General features: G+C 46.0%; 1 protein-coding gene across 1 annotated transcript in view; it reads left to right on the top strand.

Moving 5' to 3' along the window:
• Positions 1-1,396: 1,396 nt before the first annotated feature.
• Positions 1,397-13,228, top strand: part of LOC135908736 (protein toll-like) — a 67,962-nt gene continuing 56,130 nt past the window's right edge. Inside the window, exons 1-2 of the mRNA XM_065440586.2 lie at positions 1,397-2,628; positions 7,821-8,688. Coding sequence (XP_065296658.2) covers positions 1,846-2,628; positions 7,821-8,688 — 1,651 coding nt within the window. The 5' untranslated portion in view covers positions 1,397-1,845. The remainder of the gene's footprint in view (positions 2,629-7,820; positions 8,689-13,228) is intronic.

Raw genomic sequence — 13,228 nt, 5'->3', positions numbered from 1 at the left:
TGCCGGGATGCGCGCATACGAGCGCCATCTGGTGGTGTCGGAAGAAACCCAGCGACGTGCGCAAGCAGGACCACAGCAGCAGTATCCGGGAGGTCGGGAGAATAGACAAAGAAAGCATCGCTTTAAAGACTCGGTTGAATGAAACAAGAATGCCTGACATTCCAACTGAAAGTGCTACAATGACACACGGCATAGTTAGAATAACACAGCGCTGCGGTGTGCAACAATTACACACTGGAACAGGAGAGTAACTGGAACACTCGTCTATTTACTCCCACAATTTGGGAAGTAATATCCGGAGACTGGTGCCCTCCTCAAGATTCATTTGAAGTGGATACGTCTCACAAACTCATCGGCTGCAATTCGTAATTTGCAATATATGCCGTAAAGCAGCTATTTAAGAAAATAATTACTGAATTTTTATTTCTATGGTTGTGCATGTGTTTCTATTTCTCATGCCAGTTATGACCGCCTGTTGGAATAGTCCATCCGAAGGACATGTTGTTACACTCCGCGGCAGACGACATTTAAAGATGTTTTGAACGGGAAAGGGATCACACCGAACAACAGGCAAATCACTGAGGAGTATGGGTCCGATCTAGCAGAACAGCGTTGCCGGGATGCGCGCATACGCGCATCCGGCAACGGATGCCGTATGCTTTGGAATATAGCGAATAGCTTTCCCAAATGCGGTGAAGAAGCTCGAATGTAGTGAATACATTAAGACGAGCCGGGTACAGCGAAAAGATTGTGCCGGAGCGTTTTCAAAGTCCTTCGTGGATTTCGTGCAGTGGTGAAGCAGATGCTTAGGATTTTGAAAGGCTGTTAGAAACTCCCTCATACAACAATTCGGTGTCTTTTGTTTATGAGTTGCTCAAGTCTTTAAACACCTGCGAAAGAATTTTCTTTCTGTTTACTTTTTGCCAGGGAGGAGGGTTGATAGAAGTACAATAGTGCTGTTTTCTTTAAAATATTACACACCAGATTAAAGAATAAAGAGTCCCAGAGAGGATTACGATGGTGAACTGAGCAAGCGTGTACGTATTCATCTCGCGGCATGCGCAGCACTCAGGCGAAAATGCAGAAGACAAAGGAAGCACACATGACAGGACTGAAAGAAGATTTTGCTCTCTGTGTGCGTTGCTGAAGAAATAAATAAGCAGATATGTCCGCTGACACTTTCGCGCGACTTGCCAAACCCGCCTCCTCCGACGTTGATTTCCTTCGGCCCTTGCTAGTCTTGACAGAGGCCTGGTCTTCCGCCAGTTTCGTCATGGCAAGAAATCATAAACCTGTCGACTGTTTCCGGCCATGCCGGGCGTGAACGGATCCGATAAGGATAACATAAAAAGAAACGCTCAGACAAGGAACTCGTTGGTGGCGCCTATGTGCCGTTTCATTTTCTCCTCACTTTCAGTTGCAGAGAGCACGTAGACCGCGCGAATTTGCTTCATCCATGTCCCGATTTCATGGAAACATGTCGAGCTCAGGAAATCAATCGACGAAGTGCTGGTGGTGCTTAGCGCTTGCAGCTCTCGCGAAATTAGCAAGGCATGGTGAGTGCGCCTCATAGACCGTGTGCTTGCTGATGTGCTCATAGACAGTGCGCCGAGAGGGCCTATAGACAGCGTGTTGCGAAGGACCACTCAGGCAAAGTTTCGTGTGCTCAATCTCCGTAGTACGCGTAATCGGCTCTTCCAACAACCATTTTCATGGACAAGAAAGTGCAGGTGCATCGATTAGCTCTCTCCTAGACGCTTTGCTCTGTGCTGCTGGCAGGCTCAGGCATTCTAACCCATCGAAACAACGCCATCTAAAGCCCATCTGTACAACGTACTGCTGGAGATGCAGTTTAGGGGGCAGCCTGCACTGTGGTGGAAGAAATTGGATTCGAGCGTGCCCCGGCCGGCACCAATGCATCGTCGTCGTGTTGCTAAAATCTTATTAGTGCTCACATTGACATGTACGGTGTGCTTATCTTCAAAAGATAAATCGCCCAGACTAAAGACAAAATGTCCTATGCTTGAACGCTGTTCCTGCTATGTGACGAAGGAAGGCATCTTTACTCGGTGCACCAATATTTCCGACGTGAGCGAAATCGATTCTGACTTGGCCAAGCTGCAAGGCGTCTACTTGACAAGGCTGCTCTTAAAGGACTCCAATATCGCCGATCTTCCAGCCACCTGGTTTCGAAAACACAAGATGTTGTTGCTGAACATCCACCACTGCGGTCTGCGCGACATCAAGGAAGCAGCGATTAGTGGCATAGAATACCTACTGCACTTGCAACTGGATCAGAACGAGCTAGAGAGTATTCCTTCTAGCTTGACCACCGCAAAGCATTTACTTTGGCTACAGGTCAGATGGAACCGGATTAAGCACCTCGAAGGCACGCTGAGACTACTGGAATTGAAGGAGCTGGACCTTAGCTACAACGAAATTGAGATGATCAGCGAAGATTACCTCCGGGGTTTACCAAGCCTCGAGAAATTTCTCTTGATCTCCAACAAGATCAAGCACTTGCCGCGGAATCTTTTCAGAAACACAACGCGGTTGAAAACGGTGAAGCTTAGTAATAACCAACTTTCCTCGATAGACGGCTTGTTTGATCGACAGCACCGCTTGGAGGTAAGACTATGTTTCTAAGTGATCAGGGCATCTGAATTCACATGTTATAAGCTCAGTGACTGTGTTGAGATACCGGCTCTGCACGAGACGCACAATTAAACCTTTTGTGGTGTTCAGACGAAAGGGTACCCGCCGTGGTGGCTTAGCGGCGATGGTATTGCGCTATAAAGCGCGAGGTCGCGCGATCGAATCCCAGCAGTGGCGGCCGCACTTCGATGGGGGCGAAATACAAAAACACCAGTGTCTCGTGCATTGGGGGCACGTTAAAGATTCCCAGGGGCTCAAAAATAATGCGGAGTCCTTTACTGCCGCGTGCGTCATAATCAAGTTGTGGTTATGGCCCGTAAAACCACAGGTTGAGCAAACGATATACATAACCTTTCTATAGCGTTTGTCTGAGGCGATAAAAACAGTTTAAAGAGGCACCAACTTCGCTGGTAAAACGCCGTATATGTTTGCAAATGCCCGGCTTCATTCTTTTTTTTTTTGAGTCGATATAGAGCAAGGCTTAGAAGCGTATTCGAAAAGCTCTTCTGGAAATAGGATTGGGAAAGACGCAAATTATCCCTTTGCCAGAGCCATTCATATATGATTTCTAAGCGATTTTAGGACGTTATCACAAAGTTGGTGCAGAAGTCGTCTTAAAAGGTTCACGGCAACCTGGAGCTCCTTTTCGTGGGTTCCAGATGAGTCAACGTGCAGCAGAGCTCCTGGTGCAGTGCAAAGCACTGCTGCCTGTGGAGGCCGACGCATTTTTATTCTTAATTTTTTTTGGTTAACAATACATGATTATCACGATGCTTGGAGCAAAAGGTGACACTATATACTTACTCAACTAGGCCTCTAAGACCGTATTAGCATTAATTCTGCAAAATATTCTCGTACAAGAGTGAAATTAGCATAGCAAATCAATGGCAATGAACACGTCCACAAAAATGAATTCGGAATTCAGCTTTTGGTATGCAGCAACAATGCTAACAACCAAATTGGGAATGAAATCCCGCAAAGAAAAAATGAGAGCGCCTTCAGAAGCGGCGAGGACAGGGCATTTGTGCAAAGAGCGCACGAAACGAGATGGTGATGACAAAGCAACGCTTTATTGAAAAAGAAATGTCTACGAAAGGCTTGAGCGAAATGTATGAGAAATGCAAAGTAAATCGAATAAAATCACATCCACAAAAACTGAAACTCTTAGAAACAACTATTAATGGACTTGCAACAGTTGAACATTGACTACAACGTACGTAAACAAAATTCGTAAGCACACATAAAATGATGAACGGCAAAAACATGGAGTGCGCTAAAGTTTCTTATGTAGCGCAGTAATGACCACATGCTATCAGATGAAGAGAGTATACGGTTATTTAGGAATTTATATTACGAGAGATGCAGGAGGGAAACTGAAAAATGCGAGATTGAATCGTGTGGTAGCTGCCACCAGGGAATGTTATCAATAATCTATAAGCTTGAAAATAACACAAAAGGGAATAACGCCGCATATCATCAAATAACTATCCTGTGCGTGACAAACACCAAAACAAAAGAAACATGTCAAAACTGAAAATATTGTACTTAGGATACATAGAAAAATGTAACGGGGTAAGAATAAAAACAACCATGAAACCGAAAAGCAACAATCGTGTGAATATAGTATAGAATAATAACACGGCGGGAAATCAGTGTAACAAGTGAGCACAACTGTAACGTGGTGTACGATGAGACTGGGTAAAGATACACAAATACAATAATCTTAGCACTCTAGTACATGAAAAAATTATTGTGTGAGCCTCATATTAGAAACTTACACAAATCTATATAAGAACTGGAAAGCACTGGAAGTTGCACTTGTTTAATGAAGGATGCAATGGATGGGTTTTATTGGAGTTTATTGTGGACTTGATTAGACTTTATGGACTTTATTGTGGCCCTTTAGTGTGCGTGTGGGCACAGAGAGGCCTAGCCTCGCTCAAAATAAATACCAATCCGGTTATCTGAAACGCAATGTGAAAGGGCCACATACGCACCACTCTGACAAAAAAAAGGCATAAGGTAGCAACGAATCATTTGCAAGCCAGTACATACATACGGCAACATCATTACTAATATGGATGAGATAGTTCAAGTGGCTGAGGAGTTCTATAGAGATTTATACAGTACCGGTAACACACAGGACGATAATGTGAGTGAGAATAGTCTAGAGGGATTCGAAATCCCACAAGTAACGCCGGAAGAAGTAAAGAACGCCTTGGGAGCTAGTCCGAGGGGGAATGTAGCGGGGAAAGATCAGGTAACAGCAGATTTGTTGAAGGATGGTCGACAGATTGTTCTAGAGAAACTGGCCAACCTGTATACGCAATGCCTCATGACATCGAGCGTACTGCAATCTTGGAAGAACGCTAACATAATCCTAATCCATAAGAAAGGGGACACCAAAGACTTCAAACATTATAGACCAATCAGCTTACTGTCCGTTGCCTACAACGTATTTACTAAGGCAATCGCAAATAGAATCAGGAACACCTTAGACTTCTGTCAACTAAAGGACCAGGCAGGATTCCGTAAAGGCTACTAAACAATAGACCATATTCACACTATCAATCAGGTGATAGAGAAATGTGATGAACCTAACCAACCCTTATATATAGCTTTCATTGATTACGAAAAACCGTTTGATTCGGCCGAAACCTCAGCAGTTATGGGGGCACTACGGAATCAGGGTGTAGACGAGCCATATGTAAACATACTGGAAGATATCTATAGCGACTCCACAGCCACCTATTCCTCCGTAAAGAAAGCAACAAAATCCCAATAAAAAAGGCGTCAGGCAGGGAGATACGATCTCTCCAGTGCTTTTCACAGCGTGTTTACAAGGGGTATTCAGAGACCTGGAGTGGGAACAATTGGGGATAAGAGTAATGGAGAACACCTTAGTAACTTGAGATTCGCTGATGTGATTGCCTTGCTTAGCAACTCAGGGGACCAATTGCAATGCATGCTCACTGACCTGGAGAGGCAAAGCAAAAGGGTGGGTCTAAAAATTAATCTGCAGAAAACAAAAGTCACGTTTCACAGTCTCGTAAGAGAACGGCAGTTTATGATAGGTAGCGAGGCACTGGAAGTGGTAAGGGAATACATCTACTTAGTGCAGGTAGTGACCATGGGTCCGGATCATGAGACTGAAATAATCAGAAGAATAAGAATTGGCTGGTGTGCGTTTGGCAGGCATTTTTAAATCATGAACAGCAGGTTGGCACTATCCCTCAAGAGAAAAGTATATAACAGTTGTGTCTTACCAGCACTCACCTATGGGGCAAAAACCTGGAGGCTTACGAAACGGGTTCTGCTTAAATTGAGGCCGACGCAAAGAGCTTTGAAAGAATAATGATGACTGTAACTTTAAGGAATAAGAAACTGGCCGATTGGGTGAGTGAAGAAACGCGAGTTAATGACATCTTAGTTGAAATCAAGCAAAAGAAATGGGCAAGCGCAGGACATGTAATGAGGAGGGAAGATAACCGATGGTCATTAAGGGTTACGGACTGGTTTCCAAGGGAAGGGAAGTGTAGCAGGGGGCGGAAGAAAGTTAGGTGGGGGGATGAGATTAAGAAGATTACAGGGACAACATGGCCGCAAATTATTCATGACCGAAGTAGTTGGAGAAGTAAAGGAGAGGCCTTTGCCCTGCAGTCGGCGTAACCAGGCTGATGATGACGATGATGACATACGTTATTACACTGTTATGTCACACTCTGCACACATCTCTAGTCTCCTAATGTCAACAAAAAAAAACTGAATGTCAAAATTCATCAGCCATGTAGACCTGAGCAAGTACTTTACCAGTTCAGCCCCACGTTTACGTCTAAAAATATTTCGCGCACAGTCTAGCCGCCGGTTCAATGATGAACAGCTTGGAAGCACACCCTTTAACATTCTGCAGCCCCGCTGGCAATGACACTGCCCTACGTGCTAGTAGTTGAAAGCATTTCAACGTAGAGACACTGGTGGCCCTGGACAGGGACGCCGAGATATTTTCACTGGTGCTCCATTTCGTGGAAGTTGGCACGTATTGGCACGTATTGGCACGGACCAGGCATAGAACGCAGCGCAAGCTATCACGGACGCACAGTTCGCGAAGCGCGAGATACACGTGATTGCTCCGATTACGGCTCGTCTTGAAAAAGCTTGGCGGGGGTAGCTTTCCAGTATGCCGGCTTGAAGGCGCCAGCAGACTCTTGCGTACGCGAACCGATGGATGCGACGCGTAGCGCACCTAGAACTCTCGCGTTTACGTGCGCAAAGCTTTCGCGTACGTGAAACTAAATCCGGTCCCATACTGGTCTGATTAAAATATTTGTGAAGTTAAATAATACTGCCATTCACTTACGTATGCTATGTGATTTGTGTGTGGAAGCATTGTGACTTCACCAAGTTAACGCCATCAGCTACTACCTAAATAGTACAACATGTTTGCGTTCCGTTCTTCGCTTTGCTTTCTCTGTGTTCGTTAATCACCGTACCGCAACCATTCAGTACTCATCGCCAAGTAGCTACGAGTTCATATTAGGATTGCTTCATTACATGCTTCATGACGCCCCACCTGACGTGACGACATAGATGAGTATCTCGGAGCCAATCTCAATCCAAATTATCACGTGACCCTGATACCTGACGTCATTCATCGTGACGCGTCCTTAACATCTCTACTTTATTCAACCCTGATCCACTTCACTTCACTTTCATTTACTTTACTTCACCTTTATTCACTTTACCTTAAGTCACCTTGCACTAACATAAGTCGCCTTTCTCACTTTACTTCACCTTTATTCACTTTACCTTAAGTCACCTTGCACTAAGATAAGTCGCCTTTCTCTAATGTGACAGCCAAACGGCTCCGACGTGACGAGTTCAGTGACGCGTTCGAGCGGGCACCCATGTGGCCGTAGGTTCATCTTTCAACGGCAGGAAAAGCTAAAGATTAAAACAGGGCAATGTTACCTAATCGAAACTCTGGTTTGTATTGCACATCACAAGCATGCTCTTCCTCACTATCCGATATCAAAATATTATGGGTCCGTTGAAGGTATGCTGTGGGGTGTGCAGGTTGATTTATACTGTTGTTGATGGTTCTTGAATTTAGCCCATAAGAATCAAAGTTGTGGTTACATGGTGACACGGTCTTATTTCCATTTCAGGTTCTTCACCTCATGGGCAATTTCATACGTGACACCGACAGCCTTGTCAAATCAAAATTGCCCAACTTGAAGGAAGTTCGTCTCGAGAAGAATAACTTAAGTGTCATTACCAAATTCGCACCTTCAAACTTCCGAATGAGAGAGCTCATTTTGTACCACAACTCTGTCACAGAGATAGAGTCCAGAGCTTTTATGCCCCTTAGAGACTTAGTCATTCTAAATCTAGCTCACAACAGCCTTTCATTTGTGAACGAATCGATTTTCTCATTCAGATCAAAGCTGGAATTTCTAAATTTGTCTAGAAACAAGCTAACTACTCTAACGGGAGCGTTCAATCGTGTGCGTCAAATCAGGGCCTTACAACTCTCGTTCAACCGTATAGACAACATCACTGGTGTCTTGAGTGGCCTTAGACGGCTCGTAAAGCTCTCATTTAGAAACAACCTGATCAGTTGCGTTCCGGATGGAACGTTCAGCGACAACGGCCGCTTGATCACTGTTGATTTGGCTTTAAACAACATTCGGTGGCTAGGAAGGTATGCTTTCAAGGGGCTCTTAACACTACGCAACCTGCGTCTGCAGAATAACCAACTACTTTCTCTCAACGGGTCAGTGAGAGGTTTGCCTAAACTGGAATACCTGGGCGTGTCTTTCAACGAGCTACAGGTGGTGGAAAGTGGGGAGTTTGAAAATGACGTCGCTTTGACCACCGTCTCTTTTGCAAAGAACAACATCAGCAATGTCGAAGGCGCATTCACGGGTGCCACGGCCTTGCGGACCTTGAGCCTCGCCGACAACCGAGTGAAACGACTGCTAAGAAAAGACTTCTCGCCCGAAATGTCAAGCGACATGATCGTCACACTCGACAGTAACGTACTGCTTTGCGATTGCTTTTTTTCAACACATGATTCTTGCTTATACTCGTGTAAAAACACTGCTTCTTGAGCTGTGTTTTGAAAAATTGTATCGCCTTCTTTTTTAATAACTGTATTCACGGAGTTGTTGGTGCTTCTTAAACAGCGCCGGCTACTCCTCTCCTCTTCTGTTGATTCATTATGTGGTAGAATAAAGTATTCAACACAGTATAATGAAGAAAAAAAACTTCAGGGACAGCAGCTGTAAATTACATATACACACAAAAACAATATTGTTGCGAGGAGGGCTGTATAAGAGCTGGCACCCTCTCTCCCTCTCTCTCTCTCTCTCTCTCTCTCTCTCTCTCTCTCTATATATATATATATATATATATATATATATATATATATATATATATATAAAGCAGTGCTTGTCTTTAGGGTGCCTTCTTTTTCCATCATGAATTATTCGCTAGCCTGAATTGACCCTTCCAGAACCAGTAAGGTCGTGTGCGGTCAGATAATTGGGCAAGCAAGTTAAGTGCACGTTCAGTCCATTCAGTGTTAATTTGTCGTAAGGCCACAAAAAATAATTTAAATAAATGATGTCCAAATCCCGGTAAGACTGCTGCATCTCAATAATTGTTGTAGTTGAGCATTTTAGAACATGCGCAGCATGTGACATAAGGTAGAAAAAAATATATAGATATTCAGAGAAGCGGCGGTCACGTGCTCTAACTTTTGAATGTGTCATTGCTGACAGCAGTGGAAAACGATTTTACCATTACACTACGTTTCTAATTTATTTTTGTTAAATAGTAGTGGGGAACCGAGGCCTTTAGAATCCGAGCAAGTTTTGCAAGTGGCATGAGCAATGGCAGAACGCCTTTCTTGCTTGCATAGATCAAATGGAACAGGACGAGGACGCGATCGAAGGAAGGCAGAAACCAGTACCGTGGACAGAGGAGAGAAGTATAGACCCTTTGTATAAACGCTGTGGGTTCCAGTCACTATCGCGAAGGGTAGATATCGCCAGAGCGTATAGGACACGCGAAGGAAGTTTGTGGGTGGCGCAGGCTCTCTAGAGGGCGCGTTGAACATTCGCGCGTGTTTTGCACTGTTACTAAGAGCGAAGGGCCGCTTAAAAGACTTCATACAGCGCACGCATGGTTGTAGTTACCCGTTTTTCACACTCGTGAGCTACAGCGCCGCCACCACCTGTACGTCACTCGCCTAAAGCCGTATCGGCGGCCGCGGTGACATGTTATTTTTGAGCCAAGGTTGATACTCCGGGTGATCGCGACGTGCTCACTTGATCACATGGCCGAATGCGCTACGCCATTTGTGAGGCCTCTTCGGCAGTGCTAGAACCGTCATCGCTCAGGGTTGCTGCATCAGCACGCAAGATATTGCACCGTGATGCGCTTCCCGATTTGCTTCCCTACTTTTCACGTAGTTTGCTCCGATGAAATCTGGAATGACGCAAGAGTCCTCGTGTCTATGAATCAAGATATATTCTACCTTTCCCGTTGTTCGGAGCCAAGCTTGAGTCGGCGGAGCAATGTTGCGCACCGAATACTGTACCTTCGTGGCAGAACGCTGAATCAAACTCAGTGAGGACAGTAGCCGAACCGACGATATTTAAATTCGATATTGAAAAGTGCCAATAGCGATATACAGTAAACTCTCAGCTGTACGAACGTCAATTTATCGAATATTTCAGGATAACGAACGTTTTAAAAATTCCCGTCAGTTTTCTTATAGACTCTATGCAGAAATGTTTCACTTAAACGAATTTCAAAACAGTCAATATTTCGGTGTAACGAACTCGCTCAGAGGACCAAGGCTTGCACTGCACTGCAGGCGCAACCAATGCCCGCCATCATCAAACCGCCGATCTAGCGGCAATGTAACGTCGCTGGCGCTACAGCGTCCCTCGGGCAAAGCGGCGGGGCGGAAAACGAACTTCAACGAGCAATTGCCTCCGAGCGCGCGCGCGAAACGAGCAAGCATGTAATCTCGGAGGCCATGAACAAAGTAACAACGCTGGCGCTTACAGCGCCGCCAGAGCAAAGCGGCGATTTGTCACATAACAAACCACGTGGTTGTGTGTTTTTTCCGACCGGCTAGTCGTGGCATGGTCGTCGTATCTTTCTTTCCAGTCTCGCCGGATCCCCGTGTGCACATGAACGACCCACGTGGTGTGTTTTTCAGTGATATATACAAATTCCATTTCACACATTTCTAACATTATGGATGCTATGTCTTTTGCTCCATGAATTGCACTTCAAACTTTTACTCTGTATGCCATATCTTATGTTGGTCTAGTGAATATTCAGTTAGGGAACATTCAGTTAAGTGAACTATTTCCTTCGGTCCCTTGAAGTTCACTCAAGTGAGAGTTCACTGTATATCTAAAGGCGATATTTGAAAGTGCCGATATTTAAAATAATAACTAGCTAGATATCGACAAAACAAGCAAATATGGCTCTTGTGTACCGAAAGTGCTTATGTACAAAAGTTTTGTTTCTAATTATGGTTAGGACGGAAAGCTCCTCCTAGCTGCTATCTTTACATCGCAGAGAACGGTACCAACCGATGCCCACCCATTGATTATTCGGCATTATGCCGATTATGTGGATTATGCGGCCTGTAGCGCACCTAAAGAAGCGGGAAGTTTTGCACGAAACAACCGAAATTACCATGCAGGCTACACTGCCACTAAATTTGTATCAGTATTATGTTCCTTAACGAGTTAGTGAAAACACGGAGCACACTTTGAACATGCAGATTGAGATAGACATATGATTGCTTGCGACATTGCTACCTGCTTTTACATGACGACTTTTGGCTGACGTAATTGCGATGTAACCACATGGTCCCTGGAGGAAGAAGAAGAAGAAACGAGAGCGTGCGTCAGTATCTGCTTCTCCTGCTTCTCTACATGATTAAGGTCGAGAACTTGCTTCAATCGTGAAGATGTCGGTGCCATTCGACGGCTAAAGTTGCAAGGATTCCGCCGATACCAAGTTTTCAACGGTGGGTGGACATTTTCCCAATCGCTCGAGGACCTTTCTGTGCGACCTCTGCCCGGCAGAGGCTTGGTGGGCGAGCTCAGCGCGGTTCCGCACGCTCAAGCCACGATGTCTACAGCTATGCAAATCACCGTTGACGGTGAGGATATCTCTCCCGACGAAGTCAATGAAAGCGCTGGGTGGACCACGGCATTACACAAACGAAAACCCATCATCCAGGACCCGCTCGGGCAGGGCGGCCGAGTCACCGACATGCGACGTGGCGGGAATAAAAGCCAGGCTACGGCGAGTGTCAAGACACGGCTAACGACTGCTTCGAGATTGCCTCGCCTACCGAAAGAGCATGTTCGAATCATAATCCGTCCCCGTGGAGGACTGGACATCAAGAAGATGGGCCACTTCAGAGTTGCCCAAGCCCTCACTACCGCTGCTAGACTTACGGAGGCGGATACGGCGGAGGATATTATCTGTCCGAACGTGGTGCAAAACATATTGGTGGCAAGCACGCCATCAAAACGCAACGCCGTGGCCTACGCCGATGTGAAAGCTTTACTCATTGGACAAGCAAGCTACGAAGTTAGTACATATATCGCAGCCCCCGAAAACTCATGCAAGGGAGTTATTCGTGACATTGATCCCACCATCGATCGAGAGGAGCTCAAACGCCTTATCATTCAACCCAAGAACCCAAGCGCCCTCGAGGTGAGACGAATCAAGAACACAAGCACTGTAGTCATCCTGTTTGATGGACTCAAAGTCCCGGACTACGTAAAATGCGGTCCCAGTTTAATCAAATGCTCACTCTATCGCAGACAAACTGACGTTTGCTATGCATGTGGAAAGCTTGGCCATAGAGCTGACGTTTGCCCAGCCCCTGAAAATGCCATCTGCCGCGGCTGTGGTGCGAGCAACCCGGACGATAAGCACGAATGTACACCGAAGTGCACCCTTTGCGGAGGCCCTCATCTCACGGCTGACAGATCCTGCAAGCAAAGGTTCCAAATTCCGTTTGTAGTTAGGCAACGGAGAAGAGAACGGCGCAACCGCGACCAATCCAAACAACCAACTGGGTCGCCAATGCCTCTCAAGCCGGCCCTCAGCAGCTCGCACAGATCCAGGAGCCGATCCCGAGACCCTGACGGCGAGGATAGCGGATACCAGGACCGTGTCCCTTCTAGGGGTCGCTCGACGGTACGCTCGTCTTCCAGAGGCCGCAAGGTCCCCGGGACCCGCTCCCGCTCCAGAGGCCACTCTCGTTCCAGGGGGCCTGCAGTTCAGATTCAGGAGCCTGCTCATCGTGGTACCACATGGGCTGACCGGGTCAAGGAATCACCGAAAAAGGTAACGGGGGGTCAATCGCCAGAGCAGGACAGGATTGCACAATTAGAAAGAGAAAACGCTTCGTTAAAATACGCTATGGAGCAGCTCAAAGCAGAAATTGCAGAGCTAAAGAAAGCCAGCAAGCGAGAGTCAGTTCAACCCAGTCAGGCCCCTGCAGTAGAAACGCCCATGGAGATCC

This window comes from Dermacentor albipictus, chromosome 7, assembly GCF_038994185.2.
Source record: "Dermacentor albipictus isolate Rhodes 1998 colony chromosome 7, USDA_Dalb.pri_finalv2, whole genome shotgun sequence".
NCBI lineage: Eukaryota > Metazoa > Arthropoda > Arachnida > Ixodida > Ixodidae > Dermacentor > Dermacentor albipictus.
Note: the sequence above shows the minus strand (reverse complement) of the source record. Positions and strands in the feature narration are given on the sequence as shown.